This window comes from Bos mutus, chromosome 14 (assembly GCF_027580195.1).
Source record: "Bos mutus isolate GX-2022 chromosome 14, NWIPB_WYAK_1.1, whole genome shotgun sequence".
In the NCBI taxonomy this organism is placed as follows: Eukaryota; Metazoa; Chordata; class Mammalia; order Artiodactyla; family Bovidae; genus Bos; species Bos mutus.
The window spans coordinates 40,100,731-40,122,974 of NC_091630.1; the positions used below are offsets into that span (position 1 = coordinate 40,100,731).

At 36.8% G+C, this 22,244-nt stretch overlaps 2 protein-coding genes across 3 annotated transcripts in view; one reads left to right on the forward strand and one right to left on the reverse strand.

The window, feature by feature from the left end:
• The window catches only part of IL7 (interleukin 7), a 64,463-nt gene that overhangs the window by 28,321 nt on the left and 13,898 nt on the right, over positions 1-22,244 (forward strand). The window lies entirely within an intron of this gene.
• Positions 20,475-22,244, reverse strand: part of ZC2HC1A (zinc finger C2HC-type containing 1A) — an 80,532-nt gene continuing 78,762 nt past the window's right edge. The window contains exon 10 of the mRNA XM_070382214.1: positions 20,475-21,450. Coding sequence (XP_070238315.1) covers positions 21,385-21,450 — 66 coding nt within the window. The 3' untranslated portion in view covers positions 20,475-21,384. The remainder of the gene's footprint in view (positions 21,451-22,244) is intronic.

Consider the following 22,244-nt stretch of genomic DNA (forward strand, 5'->3'; position numbering starts at 1 on the left):
CTTAAAAGACATAAGTAACCAAACTCACACATGAAGAAATAGATGATATGAATAGGTCTATTTTCTCTATGAAAGTAATTGAATCAATAAGTAACAATTTTCCAAAACAAAATTCGAGGCCCAGATGGTTTCACTGGTGAATTCTACCAAATACTTAAGGAAGAAAGTATACGAGTTCTGTACCAAGTCTTGCCAAAGTAGAAATAGAGAGACTGTGTACTAACTCATTCTATGTGGCCATCATCACCCTAAAACCAAAACCTGATGGTGGTGTAACATGATAGGAAAGCTGCAGATGACTATTTCTATGAACATAGGTGGGGAAAAAACCTCAACAAAATTTTAGCAAATTAATTTCAACAATGCAATAATTATGCAACATGATTAGTTGGAATTTATTTCAACTATGTATGTAAGATTGGTTTAATATTTGAAAATCAATTAATTTTCATCAATAACATCAACAGGCTAAAAACAATCAAATCAATAAATGCAGAAAAAGGATTTCACAAACTCTAACAGGGATTCATTATAAACACTTTCAGCAAACTAGGAATCAGTTCAGTTCAGTCGCTCAGTCATGTCCGACTCTTTGTGACCCCATGAATCGCAGCATGCCAGGCCTCCCTGTCCATCATCAACTCCTGGAGTTCACTCAGACTCACATCCATCAAGTCAGTGATGCCATCCAGCCATCTCATCCTCTGTTGTCCCCTTCTCCTCCTGCCCCCAATCCCTCCCAGCATCAGAGTCTTTTCCAAATCAGTCAACTCTTCGCATGAGGTGGCCAAAGTACTGGAGTTTCAGCTTTAGCATCATTCCTTCCAAAGAATACCCAGGACTGATCTCCTTTAGAATGGACTGGTTGGATCTCCTTGCAGTCCAAGGGACTCTCAAGAGTCCAACACCACAGTTCAAAAGCATCAATTCTTCGGCGCTCAGCCTTCTTCACAGTCCAACTCTCACATCCATACATGACCATTGGAAAAACCATAGCCTTGACTAGAAGAACCTTTGTTGGCAAAGTAATGTCTCTGCTTTTGAATATGCTATCTAGGTTGGTCATAACTTTCCTTCCAAGGAGTAAGCGTCTTTTAATTTCATGGCTGCAGTTACAATCTGCAGTGATTTTGGAGCCCAGAAAAATAAAGTCTGACACTGTTTCCACTGTTTCCCCATCTATTTCCCATGAAGTGATGGGACCAGATGCCATGATCTTCGTTTTCTGAATGTTGAGCTTTAAGCCAACTTTTTCACCCTCCTCTTTCACTTTCATCAAGAGGCTTTTGAGTTCCTCTTCACTTTCTGCCATAAGGGTGGTGTCATCTGCATATCTGAGGTTATTGATATTTCTCCCAGCAATCTTGATTCCAGCTTGTGTTTCTTCGAGTCCAGCGTTTCTCATGATGTACTCTGCAAAGAAGTTAAATAAGCAGGATGACAATATACAGCCTTGACGTACTCCTTTCCCTATTTGGAACCAGTCTGTTGTTTCATGTCCAGTTCAAACTGTTGCTTCCTGACCTGAATACAGATTTCTCAAGAGGCAGATCAGGTGTTCTGGTATTCCCATCTCTTTCGGAATTTTCCACAGTGTATTGTGATCCACACAGTCAAAGGCTTTGGCATAGTCAATATAGAGAGGAATTTATACAACCAATAAAGTTTATTTACAAAAATCCTACAGCTAACACCACACTTACTTGTAAGAAACTAGATGCTTTAAGTCTAAGAACCAGTTAATGTTCACCTCTCTTATTCAACATCATTTGAGAAATCTACCTAATCCAATAAAAAGAGAAAAAAAAATAACACAGATACAGAAGGAAAAAAGGAGTTTTGTTTCTAGAGGACATGACTGTATTAATAAAAAAATTCACAGGAATCAACAGAAGAACTCATGAAACTATTAAGCAATTATATGAAAAGTAAGGTTACAAGGTACAAGGTTAATTACAAAAGTCTATTGCTTTTTATATACCAGTAATGAACAATTAGCATTTGAAATAAAAAACACAACACCACCTACATTAGCATGAAAATGAAGTAATCAGGTAAAAATAAGTACAATAATGAAATAGGTACTGTGTGTGTGTATATATATATATACATATACATATATTCTTGTATATATATATATATATGTGAAAAACAATAAAACTCTGATGAAAGAAATAAAAAAGAATTAGATAGAGAGATATTCCATATTTATCAATAGGAAGACTTACTATTGTTAAGATATTAATCCTTCCCAACTGTCATGCTAAAGTTCAAGAGGTTTTATTTATTCATAGTGCCAAAAATGAACCAACCAAGGTGTCCTTCAACAGGTAAATGGATAAACAAATGTGGTATATTCATTCAGTGGAATATAATCAGTGATAAAAAGAAATGAACTATGAAGCCACAAAAGGATACGGAGGAATTTCAAATGAATATTGTGCAAAAAAAAAAAAAATCCAGTGTTAAAGGACTACATACTGGTGATTCCAACTATATGACATTCTAGAAATTACAAAACTATGGCAATAATAAAAAGACAGGGATCAGGGAGGGAGGGAGAGAAGAAGGAATAGACGGTGCACAGGATAGTTTTAGAACAGAGAAAATTCAATATGATATTTCAGTGGTAGATATATCACATAATTTTTGTCTTTTGGCCCACAGAAATTTACCACACAAGAGTGAACCCAAATGGAAATGATGAAATTAAGTCAATAATAATGTAACAATATTGATTCATGGGCTGTAACAAAGCTGCCACTAATGCAAGACATCATTAGGAAACTAGATCAAGAGGGAGGGATATATGTGAACTTTGTCCTTTTTTTCTAGTTTTCTTGAAAACCTGAAATTGTTTTTAAAAGGAAAGTTTATTTTTAGATAAACAACAAGGTCCTATAGCACATGGAACTATATTGAATATCCTGTAATAAACCATAATGGAAAAGAATATGAAAAAAATATATATATATGAGTCACTTACTGTACAGCAGAAACTGACACAACATTGTAAGTCAACAAAAATTTTTTAAAACAGTGAAGTTTATTTTTACAAAAGATGCAAAATAAAATAACTAAAAATAAGCCTAGTAATACTTATTTTATGGTGACCTAAATTCTAGAAATCCAATGTGTATTTTTATGCATGACTGGTTGCTAAAGAGGAAATAATTACATTTCCATAGATAGTTTCCTGGGAAGAATAAGATTAAACCCAACCTCCTATTTTTTTAAGGTTTCATGATATTCTTTATCAAAGAGTGAGGTTTTTCTTGACTGATATCCACTGATAGGGTGAATTCATCATGAGAAAAAGGAATACTGACTGGTCAGGAATGCTTACTGGTCACCTGGGCTCAACATCAGGTTCAAGATGTTTGTCGGGGAAAGTTTACTTTGGAAAAGAGTGTATGGATTGGCATCACTTGTAGATTCAAGTACCCTGACATTGCAGATCTCTTTGGAGATAATGCTGGGCATATAAGTATGCATTAGATATTTATAAACTTGGGACCCAGGGTTGACAACTAGAGCTTATACAAATATCCAGACCAGCAAGAACATTAGACTATGTTGCACTGGTTTTCTCTGTTGATACCTTTGAGCTGCAACAGAAATAAAAACAAACAGAAAAAAATCTGTGGATGGTTCAGATAACCCTGTTTTCTCTATATGGCATTTGAAAAGAAACCTAGTTTGTTCACACTGAATAAACTCATGTGTGCGTGTGTGTGTGTGTGTGTGTGTGTTACTCACTCAATCATATCTGACTCTTTGCAATCCCAAGGACTGTAGCCCACCAAGGTCCTCTATGGAATTCCCCAGGGAAGAAAACTGGAGTGGGTAGCCATTCCCTTCTCCAGGGGATCTTTCCAATCCAGGGATCAAACCTGGGTCTCCTACATTGCAGGCAGATTCTTTACTGTCTGAACCACCAAGGAAGCCTGAATAAACTGTATTCTCAGACAATTCAGTAGACTGAAAAGAGATTTCTAGAAATTTAGCAGGTAGAGATAAAACTACATTAACTAGAAAAATTGAAAAGATAGGAGATCATGAGTGCTCTCTATCTGCTGAAGTAGGTTATACCTATTTTGATGGCATATCATACTCTTAAAAACTACTGTGATCTCATTATGCAAAGAGTAGTACACAACTAAGCGACTGAACAATGATCTCATGACAGCAAAGAAATGATATAACATAGATTCTGAACTTCATAATGGACTTTACCATAATTTTAATAATTACACATGCTGAGTCGCTTCAGTTGTGTGCGACTCTATGGACTGCAGCCTGCCAGGCTCCTCTGTCCATGTGATTTCCCAGGCAAGAACACTGGAGTGGATTGCTGTGCCTTCCTTCAGGGGATCTTCCTGACTTAGGGATTGAAGCCATGTCTCTTACATCTCCTGCATTGGCAGGTGAGTTCTTTACCACTAGCGCCACATGGGAAGCCCCACAATACCGTCTAAAGGTATCTGTATTGCTGTTATCCATAAATTAAAACATACTAGTAGCATAAGATGACAGGTGGAAGCACATTAAAATGAGCTAAAACTGGGTGCCTAAAACCTTCCAAAAGTATAAAATAGAGAATCAAACTAAGTAAAAGGCACTTCTTTATGCAAAAAAAGTCATTAAAAGCTGGCAGCCTGCAAATGAGAAAAAACTTTCAAGGACCTACATGATGAATAACATCTAAAACAACAGCCCCTCCCCCAAATAATAATATTGGTGGTATTGTGAATTGAGTGGTGGCACCACAAATGATATGCACAGCTGGGACCTGTGAATGTGACCTGATGCAGAAAAAAGGCCTGTGCAGATGTATATAATTAATTTAAGACTCTCTAGATGAGATATCCATGGACTAGGTGGGTCCTAAATCCAAAGCATCCTTGGAAGGGAAGAAAGAGAGTAAGAGACAAAGAGGAAAATGCCATGTAAGAAAGAGGCAGAAATCAAAGTTAGACAGTTACAAGCTGAGGAACACCAGCAGCCTCCAAAAGCTTGGAGAGAGGCATGGAACTCTGTCAACACTCACTTTGATTTCAAACTTCGGCTTCCAGAACTGTGAAAGAATACATTTCTCATCTTAAGCCATCCAGTTCGTGGTCATTTGCTATGGCAGCCATAGAAAACTTCTACAGATGGTCACAAAAATGGACAAAATTTTGAAAAAGATCTCAGTACTCCACGTTGCAGAGAGGCAAATAACCCCTAAATATTATGGTCTCCATCAAAAGCAAAACACTTCACTCTTAATTGGAAAGAAATCTTGAAGACCAAGTGACCACTCTCTCACTAAAAAAAAAGCAAATCATCAAACCCCACGGTGGACTCAAAAAATAGTTAATAGGGAACACAGTCCTTGCTCACCAATACAACTGACCATAATTTTGCCATCTTCCATTTCCCTGCCACACTACCATCTCCACACACCCTTATAAATCCACCCTGGGTTCTCAGGCTTAATAAGAACAGATAAAACGGACAATATCATGTCTTCTCCCAATTAGAAGTGCTAAGAAAAGACAGTATTCTCTGGTAGGTGAGAAGGGCATCATGAGATATGGAGTTGAATAAATATCAGCACAGAGTTGGCTACTGTAAATTTCAGATAAAAACAACATGGCAACCATATAGAAATACCATAGACAGTAATAAAGCAATGTATGGATAAATGTTCCTATAAAAGATAAACTGCAAATGGAAAAGTAAATTAACCTATGATAGGGGAAAGTTTTCCTCCAAGTGACTGAAAAAAACAGAATTTCATATACTACAAAAAACTGATATAAAATTATTTTCAGTACATTATATCCTGGTAGTGGGATTGAACTTTAAGACAAAAGAAGAATTCAAGAGTTCAGGTACACTATGGCTGATTCATGTTGATATTTGGCAGAAACCAACAAAATTCTGTAAAGCAATTATCCTAAATTAAAAAAGAATAAAGAGTTCAGGCATAAATGGTACCTCATCCAGGGGAAGGATGGGAATCAGAGTGGTTTCAAATTTTACACATCTAAAGGCAAAAGCTACCGGAATAATAGCTACAAAATTCTGAAGGAAATAAAATGTGACTTGAAGAATCTTATATCTAGCCAAGATATTTTTTTACTCAAGTTGATATACTCACATGTGTGCTTAGTCCCTCAGTCATGTCCAACTCTTTGCAATCTATGGACTTTAGCCAGCCAGGCTCCTCTGTCCATGGGATTTCCCAGGCAAGAATACTGGAGTGGGTCACCATTTCCTTCTCCAGGGCATTTTCTCAACCCAGGGATCAAACTCATGTCTTCTGCATTGCAAATGGATTCTTTACCATCGGAGCTATAGATAGCATCACTGACTCAATGGACATGAATTTGAGCAAATTCTGGGAGATAGTGAAGGACAAGGAAGCCTGGAGTGCTGCAGTGCATGGGGTTGCAAAGAGTCAGACATGTCTTAGTGATTGAACAACAATGACAACAAAGATATTGTTTAAGTGTAAAGTGCACAGGTAGAAATTATGCACCTTGTCAAAACGAACAGGGCAGAGCACTCATGAGCCTTTTCTTAAAAAAGAAGAAAAATATATTTTTTTTTTTGCTAAGTCACGTCAGTCATGTCAGACTCTGTGTGACCCCATAGACGGCAGCTCACCAGGCTTCCCCGTTCCTGGGATTCTCCAGGCAAGAACACTGGAGTGGGTTGCCATTTCCTTCTCCAATGCATGAAAGTGAAAAGTGAAAGTGAAGTCGCTCAGTCATGTTCGACCCTCAGCGACCCCATGGACTGCAGCCTTCCAGGCTCCTCCATCCATGGGATTTTCCAGGCAAGAGTACTGGAGTGGGGTGCCATTGCCTTCTCCGGAGAAAATAATTACTAGCCACAAAATCCACCCAACCAAAATAACAGAAAGATGAATTGATGAGCATAAAATTCACTCCTTGCTAGAATTAGAGTAGCCTCTCCTATTCCTGCAACGCATTATATACTTTATCTTCATGCCACTTTTATTAATGACTGTATCCCCAGCATCTATAGAATATTACCTAGCATAGAGTACGTCCCTCAAAATGACTGAATAAGTGAGTTTCCATACTTTACTATATTTATATAAAAAACCTGAAATGTCATTTTTAAACTTTAGTATAAAGATATAAATATACATGAGTGACATTGTGAAATTTATTATATGACTTATAGTTTTTTACCATATTGGCTATACTCATGACTCTACCATTCTTGGTTCATGTGCTACCAATACAAGCACACATAACTTACCTAATGTCTTGCTTATTGTTGCTTGACTACACAGTGTTTACAGCGATACTCTCAGAATAAAGTACTCCCCTTGTGATTTTGCATAATAATTTGGTCCACCATGCTTGGTTGTATTGCTTTGCTGGACACTTTTCTTCAGTAAATCTCTATCTTGTTCTATCTGTGACCATCTCACTTCAGCTCACCAGAATCTTTAAATATATTCAGTCTAATACTTGGCTCATATTCTCTTATTCATAAAATCCTATGGGCCCTATAGTTGGACAACTATACATAAAGGTCAGGCAAGTGGTAAGGCAGTTAGAGCATGGAGTATATAAGCACTGGTAATTAGAATTTTATATTTGGCACATTTGTTAATTGCTGATTGCCATGCTTAGGAGACCCTATGTAACCGTTACTGCATATTAACCTTAAGACTGATAATTAAAATCTTCTAAGATGATCATTGTGCATATTGGCAGATTTGCAATGAGGTTTTCTAGATCTCTGGAAAAATCTTAACTTCTGTTCCTTAATAGTTCAATTAAATATTTATTAAGCATCTGCTTATTATAGTCTGCCAATTCAAAGATGTATGATATGCACTCTGAGAATTCTGCTGCTAGGTTGCTTCAGTCGTGTCCGACTCTGTGCGACCCCATAGACGGCAGCCCTCGAGGCTCCTCCGTTCCTGGGATTCTCTAGGCAAGAACACTGGAGTGGGTTGCCATTTCCTTCTCCAATGCATGAAAGTGAAAAGTGAAAGTGAAGTCGCTCAGTCGTGCCCAACTCTTCTCGACCCCACGGACTGCAGCCTACCAGGCTCCTCCGTCCATGGGATTTTCCAGGCAAGAGTACTGGAGTGGGGTGCCATTGCCTTCTTTCTTCTAGTGACTAGTAAAGGGAGAATTACAGTTTTAAGATTACTTTGAAAAATGGATAGGTCTTAAGAAAGTAAGATTGGAGTCCAGGGTTTTAATACAATTTGATATGAATTTATAAAATGTCTGCTGGTGATTAGATGCAACCTGTTATTTTTTTCAGTTATACATGTATATACACTCCTTTTCAGGTTCTTTTCCGTTATAGGTTAGTACAAGATACCGAGTATAGTTCGCTGTGCTATACAGTCAGTCCTTGTTGGTTATCTATTTTGTATATAGTAGGAGAAGGCAATGGCACCCCACTCCAGTACTCTTGCCTGGAAAATCCCATGGACAGAGGAGCCTGGTAGACTGCAGTCCACAGGGTTGCTAAGAGTCGGGCACGACTGAGCGACTTCACTTTCACTTTTCACTTTCGTGCATTGGAGAAGGAAACGGCAATCCACTCCAGTGTTCTTGCGTGGAGAATCCCAGGGATGGGAGAGCCTGGTGGGCTGCCGTCTATGGGGTCACACAGAGTCGGACACGACTGAAGTGACTTAGCAGCAGCAGTGTGTATATATTAATCCCAAACTCTTAATTTATCACTCCTCATCTCCCTCCTTACCCTTTGGTAACCATAAGTTTGTTTTCTATGTCTGTGAATATGTTTTTAAATAAGTTCATTTGTATCATTTTTTAGATTCTACATATACGTAATATCAATTATTTGTCTTTGACTTATTTCACTTCATGAGATGATCTCTAGGTCCATCCATGTTCCTGCAAGTGACATTATTTCATTCGTTTTTTATGACTCAGTGATATTCTATTGTATATATGTACCACATCTTTTTAATCCACTCATCTGTTGATGGACATTTGGGTTGCTTCCCTGTCCTGGAATAATGCTGCTATGAACACTAGGCTGCATATATCTTTTTGAATTAGAGTTTTCTCCAGATACATGCCCAGGAGTGGGATTGCTGGATCCTACAGCAACTCTAGAAGCCTTCATACTGCTCTTCATAGTGACTATACCAGTTTACTTTTCCACCACAGTGTAAATGTGTTCCTTTTTCTCCACACTCTCTTCAGCATTTATTATTTTTAGACTTTTTAAAGATGGCCATTCTGACTGGTATGAGGTGATACCTCCTTATGGTTTCGATTTGCATGTTAATTAGTGAAATTGACCATCTTTTTCATGTGCCTGTTGGCCATCTGTATGACTTCTTTAGAGAAAATGTTTATTTAGGTCTTCTACCCATTTTTTATTGTTTTTTTTATATTAAGCTGTATGAGCTGTTTGTATATTTTGGGAATTAATTTCTTGTTAATCTATTAGATATTGAACATGAGTATAAAAAAAAAGTCCATGAGACTAAGTTCCAGTCCTATAAGTTAACAGTTTTGAAAGACAAACTCTAAAAAAAAAAAAAAAAGACAAACTCTTAAAGAATTACAACACAACAGGATAGTGCTGATAATTGAAGATAGAATACATACAGACAGTAACTTATTAAATATGGGGGCTAGGAAGTCACATTTAGCAGCCAACAGCCTATGTGGCTTGAGCATTGGTTGAGATGTGTGTATAAGGTTTGGAAGTTAGGCTGTGATCAGATCTTGGAAGGTCTTGCATGGCAACCTGAGGAATGTGAACCTGACTTTCTAGGACTAGGTAATAAGGAGCCATTGATAACTTTTTAAACTCCATAACAGTAGAACTGGGCTCCCCAGGTGGCACTAGTGGTAAAGAACCTGCCTGCCAATGTAGGATACATAAGAGATGCAGGTTCAATACCTGGGTCTGGAAGAACCCCTGGAGAAAGGCATGGCAATCCACTCCAGTATTCTTTCCTGGAGAATCCCCATGGACAGAGGAGTCTGGCGGGCTACAGTCCTTAGGTTGCAAATAGTTGGACATGACTGAAGCAACTTAGCATGCACAACAGTAGAATTAGGTCTGGGATTTAGAAAGGTAACTCATATGGCTCATAAAATAAGCATTCAGAAAGATGAGTTATTTCTGAATTCAGAGTTTACATATGACTGATGTTCTCTGAAATTTTGGTAATATGTGATAAGTGTAATTGTCATTCTTCAATCAGTAAATTTTGATTACATGAAGATACAACGGAAAACTTAAAGACTAGTTAACTGTAGCTCTTGCACTGGAAACAAGTAAACAAAAAGTAGTAAATACTAAGTGGATGGAGTTCTTAGATGAACATTTCCAAAAGGAGTAGTGGGACTGAAATGGCTCCCAGCAGCTGGAGAGAAAAAGAGACTATAAATTGCTTGATTTATGAAGGTGAAATTCTATTAAAATTTAAACATATACATGATGACTCTGCATTAATTTTTATTTATCTATGAAACTTTTTTTTTTTACAAATGAATCCTACAAAAAACTCCAATGAGGCCCTGAGTCTTGATTTAATATTATGCATCATCTCCTGCTTATTTCCAAGTCCTCAAGTCATCCTGTAGAACCCTAGGATTACATGGAGTATGGTGTGTGAAAACCACTGCTCAAGTTCAACAAACTCATACTACAGATGAGGAAATTCAAGGAGAAGCTATCTTATGTCAGCACAGTGCTGTATTAATAGGGCCACTGGTCTGAAATGAAAATGTTAGGGTCGGAGTCCCAGCTTTGCCACTTTGACTATGAGACTTAGACAAATCAGTTGACTGCTGTTTTGCCTCACTTTTCTATTATAATTCATAAGGTTAGAAATTTGGCTTACATAATCTCTGTAAGTTTATTACTGCTGGAAAATTATTTAAGGCCAATAGTGGAAATACTAAGATGTAGTTATCCACATCTCAGTTTCAGTGTTCTTTCCATGGTACTGAAGTAGGACTGCAGTCTATTTAGAAGACACAGAGAATGGATGCCCTGTATGAAACTCTTATATATCTCTCATAATAAGAGTTCCTACATATCCAGAGTGGATATGCACAACCTCTGGATCCATGGCACTGCACCAACTATAGACGAATATGCCGCCAGGTTTCAGTAACTGTTACGTATTTCTATTTGACATGAACAATGATATTTACTGAAATCTGCCAACTGCTGAATCATACCATTCCTGGAACACTGTTTCTTATCCCCAAGCTTACAAAGCCACAACTTGATTAACATAACTGAATAAAACATCAAGTTATGTATCTAAGGTGTGTTTTAACACTGGAAAGGCATCCCATAAATAGAACATATATATTCACTTCCAGAAAAGGCATACAATGCATAGACAATTTTACACAAGAATGGGTTTGAAACTAAGATTTATTCATTATCCTTTTGTGATATCCTCCTTGTGTTTCTAATGAATTCTGCTGGCTGATTTTCAATTTTTTTTATTGAAGTATAGTTGACTTACAGTGTTGTATTAATTTCTGGTGTATAGCAAAGTGATTTCATTATATATATGTGTGTGTGTACATGCATGCGTGCGTGTGTGCTCAGTCATGACTGACTCTTTTCTAACTTTTCTGCATGAAAAGTATATTGAGGGTAGTTTTATGATATTATTTTGACATTCCATATTTGATAATATAGTCATTTTCAATATTGTTTTTGAACTGGTGATTTTTGCTTTTATTCCTGGATTGCTCTCTACAGAATGACTGTCAATATTGTTAAAGCATTTAACTCTGTATTTCTGCTTTTACGTACTATGCTAGTCACTCAGTCGTGTCCAAATACTTGCAACCCCGTGGACTATAGCCCACCAGGCTCCTCTGTCCATGGGGTTTCCCAGGAAAGAATACTGGAGTGGGTTGCCACTTCCTTCTTCAGGAGATCTTCCAGACCAAGGGATTGAACCTGAGTGTCCTGCATTGCAGGCAGATTCTCTACTGTCTGAGCCACCAGAGAACCTCCTGGAGACATACAATATGAAACATTATTTCATGAATGTAAGTTAAATAAGAAGCAAAGTGACAATAAATTTCATTAGAATTGCTTTGCTTTGGCTACTCTTGGTCTTAGGAAGGACTGGAATGAACATAATTATATTTTGGTAACCTCAGAGCTTTGATTAATTAACTTTTGGTTGTTAATTAGTAGCACTATATATTCAACTTAGAATTTTAGCATAAAACTTAGTACAAAACACTTTATCTGTTAAATTACTGTATTAAGTATCTTCCCTTTCTTGAATATCAGAGCTTAATTAGTTGTGGTCATGTATGGATGTGAGAGTTGGACTGTGAAGAAGGCTGAGCGCCAAAGAATTGATGCTTTTGAACTGCGGTGTTGGAGAAGACTCTTGAGAGTCCCTTGGACTGCAAGGGGACCCAACCAGTCCATTCTGAAGATCAGCCCTGGGATTTCTTTGGAAGCAATGATGCTAAAGCTGAAACTCCAGTACTTTGGCCACCTCATGTGAAGAGTTGACTCATTGGAAAAGACTTTGATGCTGGGAGGGATTGGGGGCAGGAGGAGAAGGGGACGACAGATGATGAGATGGCTGGATGGCATCACTGACTCGATGGACGTGAGTCTGAGTGAACTCAGGGAGTTGGTGATGGACAGAGAGGCCTGGCGTGCTGTGATTCATGGGGTCGCAAAGAGTCGGACACGACTGAGTGACTGAACTGAACAAAGAATAAACACTAAAGCAACAACATACCAAAATTACAAAACAGGTGAAAAGGAGCATAAAATAGTAATAAATATCTGTATTATTTTAATCTCTGAACTTTAAACTAATTATATAAAAAGTATGTTAATAAGAGATGCACCGGAAACAAAACATAGAGAAAGTTTTTAAAAATTCCTAATATAAAATGTAGAAACTGATCATTAAAAGACAAACAACTTAAGAAAATGGCTAAGAAGAGGCTGTTCATAGAAAAGGAGATGCAAATTGCCAATTAACATAAAATGATGATCATCCTCTAGTAGTCATGGAGATGCAAATTTAAGCTATAATGAGGCACAAATTTTCACATATCAGGATTGGTTAAAGGCTTATGACATCTGGTGCTGGCAAAGATGTGACAAAATGGACACATTTGCTGGTGGAAGTGTGAATCATTTGTACTGAACATAATGATTTCTAAATGGATATACTATTCCCTTCAGCAAGTTTCAATTACGGAAACTAATTCTATAAAAATGCAAAAATTAATATAAAAGGAGTACTATATATATGGGCTTCCCTAGTGGCTTAGCGGTGAAGAATCTTCCTGCCAATGCAGGAGATGCAGGTTCAATCCTGGGTTGGGAAGATCCCCTGGAGAAGGAAATGGCAACCCACTCCAGTATTCTTGCCTGGAAAATCCCATGGACAGAGGAGCCTGGCAGGCTGCAGTGCATGGGGTTGCAAAAGAGTTGGATACAACTTAGCAACTAAATAACTACAATATACACATACAAATACACAAAGATGTCTATTGTGGCATTGTTTGTTGGAACAAATACTGACTTTTTTCATCAATGAGAGAAGTGTTGAATAAACCTCAGAATACACTTAATGTAGATTATGCAGTTATTTAAAAAAGATATACTTAACTTAGAATGATGATTATAAAGACCATAATATAAAGTGAAAATAATACAGAACAGATTGAAGAGTAATATATATTTTATGATCCTATATTTTAAATGGTAGAGGAACATGCTTTCATAAACCCTATATATCATTTATACATGTGAATTTTGAATGCGCATTATACATATGCGTAGTTTTTTTGAGCAAGAAGCATTGAAACATATATATTACCATATGTAAAATTCAATAGCCAGTGGAAACTGGCTGTGTGATACAGGGGGCTCAAATCCAGTGCCCTGTGATAACTTAGATGAGTGGGAGGGGGTAGGAGGTGGGAGAGAGGTTCAGGAGTGAGGGGACATACATATACCTATTCATGCTGCCTATTCATGTTGATATATGGCAGAAAACAGCATAATATTGTAAAACAGTTATCTTCCAATTAAAAGTAATTAAAAAATATTCTTATCAAACTGCTAATATGAATCATCTTGGGGAGGTGATTCTAGTGGGGGCAGTGGAGAAAAATTGGAAAGTTTTTCATTATACATTTTAGTATTGTTTGAATAATGACATGTAAGCAATATAGATGACATAAAAATATTTTTATGTTCAAAATAATTTAAAAAGCCAACAGATCGGAAAGCTATATCATGCCAACCAAAATCAAAATACCATAATACAAGTAAGGTGAGAAAAAACTTTATTGCCCAAACTGGAAGACTTTTAAGAATGCAAGGGGGAGCTAAGCAAACAAGCTGTCATTCTGGTATAAAGCAGAATGATCCCATAAAACTGAGACTTCAATCTTGGGAATGTAATCTACAGCATAGTGACTATAGTTATTAATACTGTATATATATTTTGAAAATTGCTAACAGAGTAAATCTCAAGAGTTCTCATCATAGGAGAAAACATTTTAACTATACGTAGTGATGGATATTCAGAGAAAGCAATGGCAACCCACTCCAGTACTCTTGCCTGGAAAATCCCATGGATGGAGGAGCCTGGTAGGCTGCAGTCCATGGGGTCGCAAAGACTCGGACACAACTGAGCAACTTCACTTTCACTTTTCACTTTCATGCATTGGAGAAGGAATGGCAACCCACTCCAGTGTTCTTGCCTGGAGAATCCCAGGGACGGCGGAGCCTGGTGGGCTGCCGTCTATGGGGTCGCACAGTCGGACATGACTGAAGAGACTTAGCAGCAGCAGTGATGGATGTTAAACTTACTGAACTAGACTTATAGTGGTGATCATTTTGCAGTATACACAAATATCTAATTATTGAATGCTTAAACCTAATGTTATATGTCAGTTATGACTCAGTTTTTAAAATGTCTGTGGTTTAATAGAGCTAAGGCAGGAATCTATGGTTTCAGTGTATACTGGGCCACCTTATGGGCTCCTAAGTGGCAAGAGAATGTTACACTCCGATCTTGGTATTCACCTTGTCTGGCTAAAATAACCTATGGCTGGAATGCTGATATTAAATGATATTTTAAAACATTTAAATTCTTAAGAAATCAGATACTGTGCATGCAAGACTAATCACAGATGCAGCCATTAAATGACAGCATGTTAATTTTCTGTTGGTACCCCACTTGTCTCTGTAAACAAGTCCCTATAAAATGTTTATTTCCCCAATTTTGTTTTCAAAGATAAGTGTTTGTGTGTGCATGTGTTTGTACTATATAAAAAGTATATTATGGTATGGATATGGATAGTGATGCTATCATGTATATTATTTTTATATATTATATACTACATATATATAATATATACTTTATCACGCACCTATCCATATATGTGGATATGAATAGTGCTACTATAATTATTACAATCAGGGGAAATATACATATGTATATATATATATGTATGTGTTTGTGTTTTGAAGTTTTAAATTTAGTGAAGTATAGATTATCAGTTATATCCTTCAAGAATCATGCCTTTGGAATTTTATATAAAAAGTCAAAGCTTTACCCAAGATCACCTAGATTTCCCCTATGTTATCTTCTAGAATTTATTGTTATGTATTTTAGACTTAGGACTGTGATCCATTTTGAGTTATTCTGTGAAGAGTATAAGGTCTGTTTAAATTGTTTTGCATGTGGATATCCAGTCCCAGCACCCTTGAAGGGACTTTGTTCCATTGTATTTTCTTTACTCCTTTACCAAAGATCAGTTGACTGAGTTTGTGGGTTTATTTTGGGCTCTCTGTTGTGTTGCAAATAGATCTATTTGTCTATTCTTTTGCCACTGTCACACAATCCTGATTGCTATAGTTTTTCAGTCAGGTTTTTGCTATAGTTTTTGAGTCAGTTCTATGACTTAATCTTCTCTTTCCAAATCGAGTTGGCTATTCTAGATCGTTTGCCCCTCCATATAAGTTTTAGAATCAGTTTGTTGATATTCACATACTAACTTGCTGAGATTGAGTTTATGATAAATCCATAGGTCAAGCTGGGATAACAAACATCTTGACAAGGTTGTCTTCCAATCCATGAACATGGATGATTTTTCCATTTATTTAAGTCTCCTTTGATCTTTCACCAGAGTTGTGTAGTTTTCTTCATAAAGATCTTGTATATATTTCATTAGATTTATACCTAAGTACTGTAAACACTGTTGTGTTTTTAACTTCAAATTACTTTTGTTCATTGCTGGTATGGAGGAAAACTATTAACTTTTGTCTTACTTTGTATACTGCAACTTCACATAATCATTTATTAGTTCCAGGAGGGTTGTTGTTTTTGTTTTTTTTCCTGTTGATTCCTTAGGATTGTCTAAGTAAATTAAGATGTCATATAGTAAAAAGGACAGTGATATTTCATCCTTCCTACTTTGTAAATCATTTATTTCGTTTTTGTTCCTTATCAAATCATCTAAGATTTTTGATATAGTGTTGATCAGCAATGATGAGAGGGACATCTTTTCCTTGTTTCTAGTTATAGGAAAGTTCTGAGTTTCTCACCATTAAGTATATATTAGCAATAGGATTTTTTTTAATAGCAATAGGATTTTGTAGATGCTTTTTTATCAAGTTAAGGAAGCTTCCCCCTAGTCCTTGCTTACTGAGGTTTTTATAAATGAATGGGTGTTGAGTTTTTCAATTGTTTTTTCCTGCTATTTATAATTTGATCATTTTTCTTTTTTACCCTGTTAAAGGGATGGATTACATTCATTGATTTTTTGACTGTTGAACCTGTCTTGCATGTATGGGTAAATATCACTTGGTTATGGTGTATAATTATTGTATACATTGTCAGATTTAATTTCCTATATTTTGTTGAGGATTTTTGCGTCTATTTTCATAAGATATATTGATGTGTGATTTTCTATTCTTGTCTTATCTTCATTTGATTTTGGTATTAGGGCAAGCCTGGTCTCATAGAACAAAATAAGAAGTATTCACTCTGCTTCTGTCTTCTGAAAGATATAGAAAATAGCTATGATTTCCTCCTTAAATGTTTGATAGAAATAATCAGCAAACCCATCGGGGCCTGGTGCTTTAGTTTTGTAAGGTTATTGATGGCTGAACTGCTTTGTTATTGCTGTTCTGTCACTCAGCTGTGTCCAACTCTTTGTGACCCCATGGACTGCAGCACACCAGGCTCCCCTGTTCTTTACTTTTTCCCGGAGTTTGCTCAAACTCATGTCCATTCAGTCAACTATGCCATCCAACCATCTCATCCTGGGCTGGCCCCTTCTCATATTGCCCTCAATCTTTCCCAACATCAGGGTCTTTTCCAATGAGTCGGCTCTTTGTATTAGGTGCCCAAAGTATTGGAGCTTCAGCCTCAGCATCAGTCTTTCCAATTAATATTCAGGGGTTGATTTCCTTTAGGATTTGATCTACTTGTGGTTCAAGGGACTCTCAAGTCTTCTCTAGAACCACAGTTCAAAAACGTCAATTTCAGTGCTCAGCCTTCTTTATGGTCCAATTCTCACATCCATACAGGACTACTGGAAAAACCATATATGGACCTTTGTCAGCAAGGTGATATCTGCTTTTTAATATGTTGTCTAGGTTTGTCATAGCTTTTCTTCAAGAAGCAAGTATCTTTTAATTTCATGGCTGCAGTCACCATGTCTAGTGATTTTGGAGCCCAAGAAAATAGTCTGCCAGTTTCCAAATTTTTCCCATCTATTTGCCATGAAGGATGGGACCAGATGCCAGGATCTTCATTTTTTTAATGTTTAGTTTCAAGCCAGCTTTAAAGTGGGGAGATGGGAAGGGAAGCATTTTATAGTCCGTCAATTAAGTCTCAGTCTTTTGATGTGTCTGTGCTCCTGAACTGTAAACTCTACTAGTGCTTCTTAGTGCCTACCAACTTATGTGAGAAAGGATATGGAGCAAGGACTGATATTGAGTATTTCTCTTACCCCAGATAGGTTAGACTCATAAAAACCACAGCAGGCTAGGTTTTGTTTTTCTAATTTCGTTTTGCTTTTTTTATGGGCATAGATTTTGCACAAGACCACTTACTTGACCTCTTGGTTGGCATTGTACATTATGGATCAGCACCTTCTTAAAACTATCTATTCCCCTATTTTCCCAACTTTTTGGCTTCTCTGTGTATGCTCTTGGATCTCTGAATGTCAACTTGATCTATTTAAAAGCAAACATTTTACTCACACCATCTCTTCTACTATCTACCTATCTCAGTGAATGACAATACAGTATATTCTGTTGCACACACCAGAGACCAAGGAATCATCCCTGGTCTGTCAGTCTCCATTAACTTTAATTCTCAAATCATGTTTTAATTTTCTTTATATATATTTCTCGAGTCAATTTAACTATCACTACATTCTTTCCTACCACCGAATCCAATAAACTATTATTTCAAGCACTGACTATAATAGCCTCCTATTACCTTCTTGAACACTTCCAAACCATTTATCATGCGGGTATTAACATGATCCTTCAAAAAAGTATTTATCCATTAATTATTAATTTGAGGATCAAGGCAAGGCTCCTTAACATGTTCTTAAGTCCCTGCATAACCTGGTATCCTCTAGATTTTGTTTCATATGGAACCAGTGATTTCTCTTGCTTTCTCAGCTATATACTAGCTTTCCTACTCTTTCATCCAGCAGCATATTTGCCATTGTTCCATCTCATTTACCTGAAGCCATAAATGCTGTTTTCTATATCTTTTCACCTCCTCTATTTTCTTTTTCTCTAGTTTACTCATGCTTCAGATCTCAGGTGATGTGTTCCTTTCTTAGGGAAGTCTTCACTGAAGTTCCTAAATAAAATTCTTTATAGGCTTTCATGGTAGCATATACTTTTTATTTACAACAATTATCAACTTGAGATTTGATTGTGGTTATTGGATTGATGTCTGTCTTTAACACCAGAAGGTAAATTTCTTAAAAGAAGGAACCATCTGTAATCTTGATCACAGTTCTATACCCAGTTACTATAAGGTACATGGTAGATGTTCAACAAGTAGTTGATTGAAGAATAAATGAATGATTTTTCATTTAAGCCAGGAATTAACTACCAATTCTTACTATAATCTGATAAACTACCTGACTAATGGTAAAACCTGTAACATTTGAAATAGGATTCCAAGAACAATATAGACCTTTTCAAATTTCATACAGATTACAAATTTCATTTAAAAGAAGTTTCACTTTTCAAAGGGTCCTCCAAATGAATCTTTTTATGTCATAAGATTTTGGACCATGAGTGGGTTGTAATAGTGATAATCAGAAATGGAAGAATATTTCTGTAGGGACACCAAGTTCATTTTCAAAGAGTAGTAAGCCATAAGACTAAATCTTTCTTTTCTATGTCAAAACCCCAATCCTTAATCCCATATCTACAAAATAGAAGAATAGAAAGGAGGGAGCCATCAGTTATGTAGCTGCTGATGAGAATCATTTATAAGCTGTAAATGGACAGTAGTTCACTTAGAGCACATGTGACCATGAGTGTCCAATTAGAACAGGCACATCAAAGGTATGTTGGCAAAAACCACACAAAAGTGAATCTTGGGAAAAAAAATCAAGGAAAATATATAAAAGAAAAAGTGAAATAGAAATCAATTTTGTAAGAAGTTAGTGTTTTTGAAGAAGGGACTGCTATGAATGCAATAGAAAATTTTCCAAGATAGAAGAAAACTATGCTGCAATGAAAGAAGATGTAATTCTACAAATGGAAAGGACATTAGGTATTTTAGGAACAACGTAGATAACATAATGTTTTTACTGGAGAATACTGAGTTCAGAGTCAAGGTGATCCTGGATTGTCTCTTACCTTTCATTTTCATAATAAATATGACTATTCAAATATGTCAAGATCCCTTTAATAAACTACTACTGATAAAGTAATTCTGCTATTTTCTAAATCAAAAGATGGACGTATAAGCTTCTTTCCAACTCCATGATTCTATAAATCTTAGTCTGAACCATCTTTTTCATAGGGCTTAAATGAAAACAATTGCAGAAAGCAACTGTAGTTGTTACTCACTTATGTTTATGTTAAATTTATTCATAAAATGCAAACTAAAGTTAACTGTTCAGTTATAATTGCAACTTCTATAGGAGTTAGCCTTTTATGTCAACCTTTTAAGTAACAGTTTTATCTACTGAAGCACACATTTGGCAAACAAATCACCTGGTACAACATTACCTTTCTGTATCTGCCAAAAATGAGTCTTGTTTAATACCTGGAGCAGTGGCTTAACCAATATGGCTTTTCAAATATTCATGTCTCACGCAATTTATTAAAATGCTCCAAGAAATAGGTACTATTCCATATTATAATTTTTGGTAAATTGAAAAATGTCACACAGATTGGTTTCATATTTTTTAATCCTTTTTTTTTTTTTGAGGCATTGCATGGCAAAAACAAGGCTTTCCCAGGTGGTTCAGTGGTAAAGAATCTGCATGCCAATGCAGGAGATGTAGATTCAATCCCTAGGTCAGAAGATCCCCTGGAGAAGGAGATGGCAACCCACTCCAGTATTCTTTCCTGGGAAATCCTATGGATAGAGGGCCCTGGCAGGCTACAGTCCATGGGGTCGTGAAAGAGTTGGAGGTGACTTAGCAATTAAACAACAACAATAACATGGCAAAAACAAAATGTATGTCTTATCAGAGAGAAATGTATGAATGATTTATTGTCCTTCTTGAGGTTAAATATAAGTCAATAAGAAAGTGAGAGAACGTTAGAGAACATTAATTCTCCACTATCTTTTCAGGAATGTGTATTAATATAGTGGCAACATGAGCATCAGTTCAGTTCAGTTGCTCAGTTGTGTCTGACTCTTTGCGACCCCATGAATCGCAGCACGCCAGGCCTCCCTGTCCATTACCAACTCCTGGAGTTCACTCAGACGCATGTCCATCGAGTCAGTGATGCTATCCAGCCATCTCATCCTCTGTCATCCCCTTCTCCTCCTGCCCCCAATCCCTCCCAGCATCAGAGTCTTTTCCAATGAGTCAACTCTTCACATGAGGTGGCCAAAGTGGAGTTTCAGCTTTACCATCATTCCTTCCAAAGAACACCCAGGGCTGATCTCCTTCAGAATGGACTGGTTGGATCTCCTTGCAGTCCAAGGGACTCTCAAGAGTCTTCTCCAACACCACAGTTCAAAAGCATCAATTCTTCGGTGCTCAGTCTTCTTCACAGTCCAACTCTCACATCCATACTTGACCACAGGAAAAACCATAGCCTTGACTAGACACACCTTTGTTGGCATAGTAATGTCTCTGCTTTTGAATATGCTATCTAGGTTGGACATAACCTTCCTTCCAAGGAGTAAGCATCTTTTAATTTCATGGCTGCAATCACCATCTGCAGTGACATGAGCATAGTTATAGAAAAATGTATCTATTTGCACTTGAGATATTTTCAGTATGACTAGGATGGTTGGTGCTAACAAATCTTGTTTATATAAGCATACTTTTACAAACATAAGAAATGATGTACAAGTGTCAAAGGATGCAGCATCTGCCGTTTATATCAAATGGCACAAGAAAATGGAACTTTGTTTTCCCATTAAGCTTGACAGAGAGCCTTGCACACTGACCTGTAGGAAGTGCTGAAGGGTTAAATGAATGATTACATGTTCAGGCTGTATAATTCTTGCAGGTAAAACAGATAATAAATACATTTAAATTCAGGATAAAGCCAGAGACTATTTATGCTTTTCACAGGTGAGAAGACTAATGCATATTTTTCTGAGAGGCAGATGAAGATTAGAAGCCCATGATTAAATCCTGCCATTACCCCACTTTTTGTCTGTTTCTTTGATGACAACACATAGGCTAAGATTGCTTGATAGAAGCTTTAATTATCATGGAATTGCTAGTTTGCTGGACAGAGCTAGTCCAATCCTGTGCATAAAGAATCTGAATCCTTAGGAAATTCTAATATGTCAACTATATTCTGGATTCAGGTAATCCCCACCTTCAAAAGATAAGAAATTCCTTAGATAAGAAAAATGAGAATGTGCCAGTCTGCCTTCCCAATCCTACATGACAATACACACATTCAATCTCACTTTTTCACAGCAAAATTCTACCTCAAACATCCCCAACTGGTTTGTTTAAAATGCTGTAGAATGAATTTCAACTTTACTCTCTCAA